Raw genomic sequence first — 11,572 nt, 5'->3', positions numbered from 1 at the left:
ATCTTGTAACTATTACAGTAAACCTGTCGAAGATCACAGCCGCGCTTATTATTTTGGCTTTCACATCGGCTAATTTCTTTAAAAATATTTTTGTTGCTCGAAAAAGTCACTGCGAAAAATATCTCTCGATAATGTTTTTCTTGCAATTTATTACTCTATATGTAAAGTTGTTGTTGACATTTTTTTTATTTTTTCTGAATTAAAATCGGAGTGTTACAAGTATAAGTATGTTATTGAGATAGAAAAAACAATAATACATTTCAATTGCTTGGACAAATAAATGGAAGCCTATAGTGTAGTTTAGAATAAATTGCAAAAAAGTAATGTTTTTACGACTGGAAAATATGAAAATTATTGCGTTTTATTATTTAAGATTACGAATTTATGCTGATTCGATGTGGTATTTCATGCAGCGATGTGAAAACGTTTATACTCAACAGAAAGTTATTTAAATCTATTACTTTATTGAAATGACTTAAGACATCTATATAAAAGAAGATTGCATGCGAGTAATTTTGTCGTTTGTAAGCTATTTCCTTAAAATAGCTTCTTGTGGAATATCCACTTATCGACATTTCACAGTCGCGTCTACAGACCTACATCAGGTTTTGGTCGGACAAACCGTGTTGTATACGCGGCCTCTTCCGTGTCGTTGATCATAATTTAAGCTCGCGTGAGTAACGTGATTTCGATGCGAAGATGGTCAAGATAGGGCAATCTTCTTTTCTCTCCTCCTCACTTCCTCCCACATACTCCATCCATTCGTGTACTGGAACGCGAATATACTCGGTGTACTAACAATCGCGCATTCTTTCTCGGTCACAGACCTGTTGAACAATTTAAAACTTCTCTCTTTATAAAAATATAAATAAATCTCCCGATTTGCAATCTTTGAAGAATGTGTCGTTTCTTTCAGTTCAATTTTTTATTATTTGCGATTCAGAAACAAAGATTTTCTAGGGCATCTATGTATGTAGAGATAATAGGTACGTGTGTATTTTTGAAATGTAAATGCTATTGGTTTTGGCTGTCACAATTATTTCGAGACTATATTTGTTCAGGCATGAGTCTTCTATTTTTACTATATTATCTTCTATTTTTACTATCCAATTCTGGACGCAACGAAAAAATGACGATAAATATAAGTAAGATCGATACCACAAGCTATTCGACCGTCGCGAATTTGGAGGTGTGTCGTGTAATCAGTGCGGAAATATCGTCCGCCGATTGCGATTTTTTTGCACTCCGTACTCGCATGTGTAACGGGTGATACCGGTACGCGACACACTTCGCCGGCTTACAGTCGCGAATCGCATTCGGCCCGAAAGACCTCTTTGGCGTGGAGGAATACGCGGGAGTGACAATCGCAGATGTAATCTCGGTTGCACGGGGGGGGGGGGGGGGGGGCAGTGCTGCGACGATGGATCACCGCCTCGCTGAATGTATCGCCTGGAGAAGTTCTACGGGGTGTACTGTCATGAAACTGTACCGTCTTGCATCTTGTACATAGTCTTAGAATATAGCGAAACTCTTATGCATTTCTTCTGTGAGAGTCCTTTGTTCTTAACATTCAAAAACAATATCCTGTGTGATCATTCTTTTGCAAAGAATTTTAAATAATTTTTTATCTTAAATTATACTATTTAAAATGTACTTGTATATTTATAATGTCGAGCTGCCAAAATTGCAGATAGTAATTCGGAGTTTAAGATAACCGATCGAAATTCACGTTTATAAAGTCAACTAGATTATGTTGTCAACATATAAGCACGATGTGTAACACGTGACAATATATAATACTTTCCGCGACTCATTTAACAGCCTACTTTTAAAAGCTAACATTGCCAATCGTGCTACAATAGTTTTTTCAATCGTAACGAAACCATGCATCAGCTTTCATAACAGTACACCCCGTATATGCGCTCACACGCGGGGGATACATGCGTGTTCACGATGAGCGTACTTTATATCGAATGACGTCACCAGCGACCGGCTCCATTCGTATTCGTTCGCGAGATGGTACATGCAGATTTTGACTGCAGGTCACGTTTGCGCGGATTTTATGGACTTTTAACGGTGCCGGTGCTTGCAGCTCGGGTCATCCTTATCTGCATTGCTCTCCGTATTATTCTCTTAAAGATCAAGCGTTCGGCGCCAGTCCAATTTGCGAGACGCGCGCTCTCGATTACGATCTAGCTATCTGACAATCGGAGAATCGAGAATCATGTGTGCCATGCTGATCTATGCGAGATCATCACTGTAAGGCGTTCGAAAACCGAAAATTTTTCGATTGGACTTAATAACTATATCTTTTTTCTATAATCTCTGGTGCTGATATTTAAAGATTATTTTTAGCATAATTTTTTATTGTTAATCAAAGTTTAATAAACTTCTCGTGTTCTTATTCCATAAATTGGTAATTTTATACAATATTTGACGAAGCTCATTTCCTCTTAGCAAAAATGAGGTCCTAGATACGAAGAACGTGCATAAAACGGAAAATTTATCTTTCTTGCTGTGATGTTATCTAAATGATATATCGAGAGCAAAGTCTCTCGGAAACATTTCCTTATACTCTGATTTTACTGGGTGATCGGCAAGCACTCCGGAAGTAATATTACGAGCGCCTGATAAATTTTCCTGGAAACGTTACGTATTTTATAATAAATAATTTATTACAATTTTATTAATCGCATGTGGTTAGATAATAATATATTTATTTTACTAATATTTCCTGCATATGTATTTGATAATATTGTGAGTTTGATTAGTATTAGTATTAAAAACGTTCTTGAAATAAATATTATACGTCAGAATTAGACAGCTATATTTAAATTTGCAGTTGAATAATAAACATTTTTTATAAATAATAAAAGAATTAAAAGTATATTAGAAAAATTGTATTATAAAAATTATCTATTTTATTTTATAAAGATGATAGATTAAAATAAGAAAAAATTATACTTTTATAATTAAAAATCATTTATAACTCTATACTTAACTTCGCGAACAAATGCTTTGATAAAATCGTATTCTTCGCAATTTGAATTGAAACCAGAGACTTTAATGGACTTTAATAATGCAACAGTTTTAAGCCATTTTTTTTTAGAAATCGAAAAAATTTAAAAAGACAATTTAAGTCCTTTTTTTTTCAATTTTATATTTTTTTAAATCAATTATTTCAAGTTATTGAAAAAAATAAAATCAAATAATAGGTGAGACCGCCGCGCCGTTGCGCTGAATTCTTAATGGTTCATTTCAGTATCTCATTCGCTCAGCTTTCTCCTATCGAGCATTTAGATCAGTGTAATTGAGCGAATATTTCAACTAATTATCCAGCATCCGTGATAGAATTGCGATCATTTTATCAATATTTCTGATCCCCTATGTTTTTGTCACTCTGGATATTTTCTATTCTTTTTAGAGTGCATTTTTTGCTTTCTGTAAACTGAAATATTTTAAAAATAATACGTAATATTTTATGAACGTTGCCATAATTCCGTTATTTGTTGTAAATATTGTTTTGCTAAAGGTTCAACCTGCACTAACGTATGGCTGAAATTGTTTAGTAGATTTACAGTTGTAGATATTAGTGGTTGCAAAATATTATAAATAATTATAAATCGAAATACTTTCTATTTCTTATTTGGTTTTATTCCATATTTCGTGCAATTCATTGGACAACTATTTTTTTAAATCTGTCCAGATGTTGCTTTGTCAAGCCATTTTAATATATCTTTATTAACTCTCTATTTTTAAATGTTTTATTAGAGAGGGAATATGATGAATATATTTAAACCATGCTTCAGAATAAAAAATAGATTTATTTTTTTTTATCTTTTTTATTGTTGGCGGTTCTTTTTAAGTCGAGCAACAGAATCAAATTATCAGTAAATTATCGTTATGTGTCGGTTCCGGCTCGACCGTTCTGACCGCAGCAACGTGGTTATGTCATCGTTTTCACGATGAACGATGCACATGCAATAATGTCGCGTCCGACGATATTATGTTCTACGTTGCTTATATGCCAAGAATACGTAATATAATACACGAACCGCGTCTGATAAGCGCACTATGCTTAGGCGCACGGCCGATTATTTATTGATCTCGGATAAAGGAGCCGGTCTCTTGATTTCTGTTGGTATATTTGTTGTACTGCGGACTCTCGATCTTAGCTCCAACGTAGCCCAAGTTCTTCAGGAGTGTAGTCACACGTAATGTCACTATATTAACATAAACCTTATTTACATAAACACTATTTACCTCGACGTACGGTACCGCGTATTACCGCGTCTCGCGACTTTGATGAATCTCATAAATCGCCAGTACTTATATGCGTAATTTTACTCGACGAATGGCATACGTATAGTGTTGTGCAATATATTAAAAAGCATATAATGATAAACTAGTAATCAATATATTCTCTTTGTTATTATACGTTGCTTGGAAAGAGAATAATATTGAAATTGCTTTTTAAATTATTGACAATTTCGTCTGATAATTCTGAGTACCAAGATCGCGCATATCGTTTATTAGGATTTACGCGGAAAATAATTCTCTCCTGCGAACAGCTCGAATCCGATAATCGTTCGTGCGTTCGAGGAAGAGTACTTAAGGAATTTTTGTGATATCGAGAAACGAGGTAATCTTACGTATTTGGAATATATAGGTCGACACGATTATACAATTATACCATTCTGTCTAATCGGAAAATACATATATTAAATAGGTGGTAATTATTTATACCAACAAACGCGGCTATTAAGAAGCTATTTCTTCCGACTCTAAATAAAAGTAGGTAATATACGCACGCAGAGAACATTGGAACCATACGACGACGCGAAAACATCCGCAGACACGCGCGATAAACACGGAACAGAGGGTGCGTGCTCCACGAGCGCGTGTCTCGCGACTTCCACGAATTTCTCTCGTGTCCTAATGCAAATACGTATATAATAAGGAGGGACGACGGTCTCTCTTTGCGCGCGCTAATAATATCGACCAGCCGATATATGTATAACTAGAGTGCGAGCAAAGCGGCTTCGACATGCGGCGGGTCCGCGCGGAGATCCGCCCACGTATCGTCATTTCGTTCTCTAGCTTAAATCTCCGAGAGATGATTTCAGTATCCCGTCGGTTCTCTGCCTAATCGCACGCACGAGCCGTGTCAGCGTGAACATCCTCCCTCGAACGCGCGAGCGATTATCGGATTCGAGCTGTTCGCTCGAATTATTATCCGCGCTAATAAACGGACCTTTAATGCGCGATCTCTCGCCCGGTGCTCGGAATTATCGGACGACGATTCTTTCTCGACGACTAGCTGTAGCAAACCTATATTTAGAATCGAGAATAATTTATTTATAAGAGATTCCTGATCTTTTATCGAGCACCGTGACTTTACGAATATTGAAAGCGACGAAGACGAAGTATTTTCGGGGTACAGCGAGAAATCCAGGTGATCGATCTCTGTTATCGTTCTCTCCCGAGTGCACCATTACGGAGAATCCTGAGGGGAACGCCCCTGCAACATTCAACGCAGGGGTACCGGTCATATACCTGAACGACGGCTACGTCGACAGGTAAAGATCGTTTTGTTAGAGCAAAGATGGGGTCCCCGCCTCGAGATTAATTCTTTTCACCGTGCTACCTCCGCACAGATGCCTCGATCTTATCCCGATTTTCTATAGTGGCGTCATCAGCTGCTGTTGTAAATACCTCCCGTATTCAAATCTATTGTCAATGATCGAAAAGTTTGTTTCGCCGCTGGTTACGGAAACACCTTTTTTTTATTGAAACAATGACTGTAAATGTGTTAGAAATCTTTGCATTTATGTCAGGTGGAAAGAAATGCGTGAGACTATAATAGAACGTGTGATTCAATCGAATTATTGTTTAAAAATTAGCTATATACATATAGAAAAGCAAATGTACTCGTAAACATTTTTTATAAAATAAGTAAGGTTTTTTTACATTTAATTATTTATATCTTAATTAGGCATCTTTAGGTAGCATAAATTTACACGTGAAATATATGCATAAATGCAATATATTGATATTTTGCATTTCATATGTTCAATTCTTATCTATTTTTAATATTCACAAAAACACAACAAAAATGCTTTCTCTTGTCTTTTCATTTTTATATAAAATGTTTTGTGAATGAAAAATTAAAAATTTGTATATTACAAAATATTTTTTACAATGGGCTTAAATGATCTCGATATTCAAATTCTAAATTCTAATTTCTTTTCCTAATTTATTATGGAGTATTTAAAGTTCAGTATATTCACTAATGAGCTTGATATTCATAATATCCACGGAATATCTCGTGCTGTATGAAAATAGTAGTGAGCACCGATGTGCATTCGTGCCAGCGACGATACTTAAATGTTCTCTCGATGCGCGTGTTAGTTTCCCCTTATTTCCAGCCCGAGATCAGACGCGCCGGCGTTATTTGAGCAGGCCGTCGCAATTTATTTGGCCGATCATTCTCGTTAATTATGCAGTTATGCGCCGCGCGGTCGAACGAGCCGCTGCGCGAACGAGCCCGCGCGTCTATCGTAAAGCGTTGAACGATTCACAGCCTTGAAAATCTTTAACGGCGACTAGGGCGAAATTCCGCGTTAGCTAGCGACTGGCTGTAAAAAATCCCAGCACCGCTGTAAAATGCGTTGTAAACTACGTTTACGACGCAACGTGTCTTCGCGCGATACTCACTACGAGTCTGCTTAACGTTTTGCGAATTGCTCGCTTGCTTAACAATATATGTATATATCTATATATACATATGTATACACACACGCGCGCGCACGAATGCAATATGGAGTGTATAGGACGATCGTGCATCGCGAGACTTCCTTCGTAATTAAGATCGGTCATGGTAATTGGCCGACAGTGAACTAAACGTGAGACCTTGCGATAATTTTTGATGATAAAATTGACAACTATTATAAGACAGTCAGATAATAAGCAGTTACTGTACTTGGTCATTATAAAATCATTAGAAAGCTATGAATTATCACTCATGTAGTGTGATTGTTTTTCCTTTGCTATAAATTGAGATCGCAATTCTTGAAATTTATTACGAGCGAAGTTTATTGCTCTTTTTAAGATAAGCTTTCTTTTTAAGATAAAAACTTGTAGGTACGAGATGTAATGCCGACTATAATTAGATATGTGATGATTAAATTGTTAGGATATATATCATTTCTTCAATGTAAAAAGAAGATGAATGGATTAACTCAGTTTTTCATTTATATGATAAAGTGTGTTATCAGAGTAACTTAAATTGTACGTTAGAGATAGACGGTAATAATTTACAGGTAAAATATTCAAATTACTTTTTAATACAATCTAATACTGCCAAAAGAACGATATTAAACTGTCACTTTATCTTTTTGATTATATATCTTAAGAGCCTTATTTTTTTTAGATGTATAGATAATAAACTATTTTTATTTTTTAACATTGGTTTTGTTATCTTTGATCAATATTAGACAACTGCGTGTCCATAATAGTTGACAATAAATTGCATGTTATTAAAAATGCAGTGTTCTGCAAATGATAACATATTTGAATATATTACTTTACTTTGAGTGCGTTTTCATTTGTGGTTTGATAACATATCAGATAATGAATCTGAAATTACGAGAAATACTTTCGTGTTCTTCAATATTTCTGTTAAATTAAAGGAAGCTGCTTCAAGTTTGAGAACACTGTAGTTTATTTTCCATTAGTTTTGTATAATACCTCGCTTAATAATTTAATCTGTATATATTGATTGTGCGAGACTATATATCGAGTGGACTAATAACCAGAAGGCTGATTTGATCGGCTTTACAGTGAATATTGAGAATATTGAACGAGATTGACTTGGCCCAATTTGTTAATAAGCTCGTGCGCGTAAATGAACCGGTCACGGTAAGATAATCCGGTCGTGTGAAAGTATCGTCGTGGCTCTCGATAACATAATTAGAGTAGCATTAAATAGCGATCTGCCGATTTTGATAGATATATATAGACGATGATAGATTTTCGTCCTGGTTTCTCGACGCGCATTGGCTCGTTTATCATCGTCGTTTTCATCGTGATTAGCATTGATATGTACATTTATGATTTTATTCTGGAAAATATTCTGGAATAGATGTTGATAATTCCATTGGTTTATATTCTCAATTTTCTTTTATCGATAAAATTTTTGAGATGCCATAGTTTATGTTACGTATACTATAGCATCTCAGAAATAAAATCGCGCATTTATCGATAAAAGTGCGTTCAGAATACGGGCCATTGTTTGTGGGAGAGAGATTGGTCCATTTAAACCGAGCAATAAAATAATATTTAATATTGGTAATAAAGCGAAATTTTTTTAATTTAATCGGCGAACTTCAGGAAAATTTTGGTGTGCAAAGTCGAATAGAAATTGGTGACCTAAATAAAATTAAATGTTTTTAATCTTCATTCTTAATATCTACTATAGTTTTTTAGTTAACATTTTATCTGTTTAATTTATTTCCTTTATATTGTTTTATTTATTTATATTTAATGTAATTTTGTGCAACGAAGAGCGGAAATATTATCTAATATTTGAACGTTGTGAAAGTCGTACGCGTTTTTTATTAACATGATTTGTATTCGTACTCATTTATGTCTCAAGAGTATAGTAAGGACAATAGAATCAGTTACGAAATGTTACTTTAACATAATGTTATGTGTGTGATCGTGGAGACGATTATTCGCACGTTGTACAAATATATTGCAGTAAATAAAATGATATAGATACATTGCGTGCTCACATATTCCGTGGTAAAGTCTCAGCGGAGAAACTTCCTATTGTAGCGCACAATAGCGGAAGTTCGCGTATTCTAAATGGCATGTGTGCGTCGTCTGGTCAGTGGTCATTATCATATGAAAATGTGTGACGGTTTACTTACCATGAGAAAATGGCACCGCCGGCGGTAATCGCGATGCATACACACACACACACACACACACACACGTAATTTAGACGCTCGGTTGTTGTCGTGGAGGAGATTCTGTGCGTACGTATATACACATGCGTACGTGCGTGGAAAGATGTTCGTCTCATTACACTAAGACAGTTGAGTGAGCAATCGTTGGCGGTAATGATGAAGCGCGGCGTAAATATGTAATAAAGCGTTTTATTCGCGCGACGTTAATTTACGGGTGAAACATGTGAAATAAAGTTTGCGGGAAGAACTGGCTGGAGTGTAGCAGTGCGTCGACCTTTCGTGCATTATCTTTGATACATGCGTGTATACGCGAGATTCGATTTGTAGATTAGGTGTGTTCTCATGAAGCAATCTTGCTTGGTCGATGCACCGCGAAGCGCCATGAACGCATTTCTCCCCAGACGATCTCACATAAATATTTATGATTGTATTCTAAGCAAGTACCTAATTAAAGTAAACTAATTGATAACGATGTCGGTTAATGTGACTGCTATAGTGACATAGTAAAGTCAAAGTGGCTTCAATACGAGATATACAAGGCGCCTTGAAACATCTGATTTTATCTTTGGTACATTCTTCGTGATTATTTTGGAGATGGTATCAATTGTGAAGTGATTGAAATGATAAAAGATTACGATCGAACGGCAACATTTTATGCTTCAGTTAAACACGAATGGGGGACTCTTTGAATATTTCAGTGATATATTCGTCGAGCACGATTTCGCGTATCGGGCTCGTATCGGTCTTATAGTCGATCATGTAGTAGCTAATTAATTGACTCGATAGTCTACCGCGAGCTACTAATTGCGGCACCCGCAAAACCAGCTGAGCGCACGACTAAGACGATTAGTGTTTCAGTTATCTTGATGCTATAGATTAACATCGACAGCTGTCTGGAACTATCAAACTATATACACAAGAAGTTTTCGTTTATTCCCTTATCAACCTTGTTTCAACGTTCCTTGAACTTGGTTCAACACTTCTCGCTGATTTAGAATGAATAAGACGTACTATACTTATTACTAGATTGTATCAAGATAAGAGTGCGATAATTTTTCGCTTGAGAAGTCTTACGTGGATTGAATGCTGCTTTTGTTATTAAATTTAATATTTTTTTAAAATTATTGAACACTGGTAATATTCTATTCGGATTCATATTGATTCATAGCAGGAGCATTAGGAAAATGTTGCCAGGAACACGCCAAATAATTTTATTTATGTTTATAAAAATCGGCTAATCAATGAACGATCTTGTATATAAATTATATATCTGTGTGTATATATGTATCGATATATGTTGATGCAGATAATTATAAAGAGACTCATCAATCTATATTTCTCGATTAATAATTTTATCAAAACAAAAGCGAAAGTCTCAATCATTATTCCCAATCAATTACCATTTTTAAATATCTTTTTGACGTATTATTAAATTATTTTGCGGTTATAAAACATTGCCCTGTATTTGAGTAATGATTATTTTATTTGCAATTGCATTATCAGAACAGCTTACTGAAGTATCACTGTTTGTTATTTTTGCAGTCTGAGCGAATGTTACTTCGCGGGCAAGGGCGCAGCCCTGGTGTTACCGCCGAACGAAAGAGCTCGCCCCTCGAGGCGGGTCTCGGCGGCAGGATGCGATATCCAGCAACACTTACAGTCTATGTTCTACCTGTTGAGGCCCGAGGAGACTTTGAAGATGGTGAGTACAAAGGGTTTTCGAAACAAGTATACCTTTATTTAAGGAAATTACATGTAATTTTCTTGGCATAAACTTTATACCATAAAATTCTTCGTCTTGTATCGCAACTACGTCGATTTGTCTTCCTAAAATAGCGTGGAGGATTATCGAATGTATCTCACAAATATATATCTCACGCGTATCTTCCGCGCGTCATCGAGGATTACCGTATCGAGGGACAGCAGATTGAGCAGACGCGTTTGAGCGCATCGTATAAAGCGCGACTTGTTACGCGGATACCAAAAATATTTCCGATTCCGAGAATTGGCAATTGCAAATTGGCAACGGTTTCGATGTTTCGCGCGGCGGAACGGCGCGAGCGTCTCGTCACGGGGTTTTCGCGTTCGTGCCGCTACCATCTCTCGTGCGATTTATGGCTCGGATTGCGGGATAATTTCGCGCGCGTGTTTCGGCGTGTTTTCCTTGAAACGCGGACGAACCGTGTGTCCCCAATTATGCGCGTTCGCGAAATTGGCAGCTCTCTTGCCATCGTGTTCGCCTTCATTGCTCGCTTACTTGTGCTCGCTCGCTCGCTCACTCGATCCGAGCGCACCGAGATTTCTCGAATTACAGCGGGGCTTTACCATTCCGCTCGGCCGCCGCCAAGACACCGAGGAAACTCGTCGGAATCGTGTAAACAAGCAAGCACACTCGGGTACACTCTATCTGCCGTCGCGCAGTCTTGAACGGGGCGAGGAAGTTGGCAATCGCTATTATCTTGAAACGTGCTCCGACATAATAACGTGATTTCACAAGTCGATCTTTTTTGTGTCTTCTTTTTATTGCGTAAAAAAATCGAGTAAATTAGTCGATAATTTTTAATCAATCAGAATAATACGTGTTGATAAATACGTAACGG

The 11,572-nt window shown here is 36.6% G+C and overlaps 1 protein-coding gene across 5 annotated transcripts in view; it reads left to right on the top strand.

Moving 5' to 3' along the window:
* LOC112457944 (protein phosphatase Slingshot homolog 2) overlaps positions 1 to 11,572 on the top strand; it is a 113,608-nt gene that overhangs the window by 42,561 nt on the left and 59,475 nt on the right. For 4 of the 5 annotated variants that reach the window (XM_025021281.1, XM_025021279.1, XM_025021278.1 and 1 more), the window contains one exon: positions 10,515 to 10,674. In XM_025021281.1, coding sequence (XP_024877049.1) covers positions 10,515 to 10,674 — 160 coding nt within the window. Of the gene's footprint in view, positions 1 to 5,380; positions 5,580 to 10,514; positions 10,675 to 11,572 lie in introns of those variants that run through there. The other variant, XM_025021282.1, reaches the window with a different exon arrangement.

Source organism: Temnothorax curvispinosus, unplaced genomic scaffold (genome assembly GCF_003070985.1).
Source record: "Temnothorax curvispinosus isolate PA1 unplaced genomic scaffold, ASM307098v1 QBEX01008487.1, whole genome shotgun sequence".
In the NCBI taxonomy this organism is placed as follows: Eukaryota; Metazoa; Arthropoda; class Insecta; order Hymenoptera; family Formicidae; genus Temnothorax; species Temnothorax curvispinosus.
Note: the sequence above shows the minus strand (reverse complement) of the source record. Positions and strands in the feature narration are given on the sequence as shown.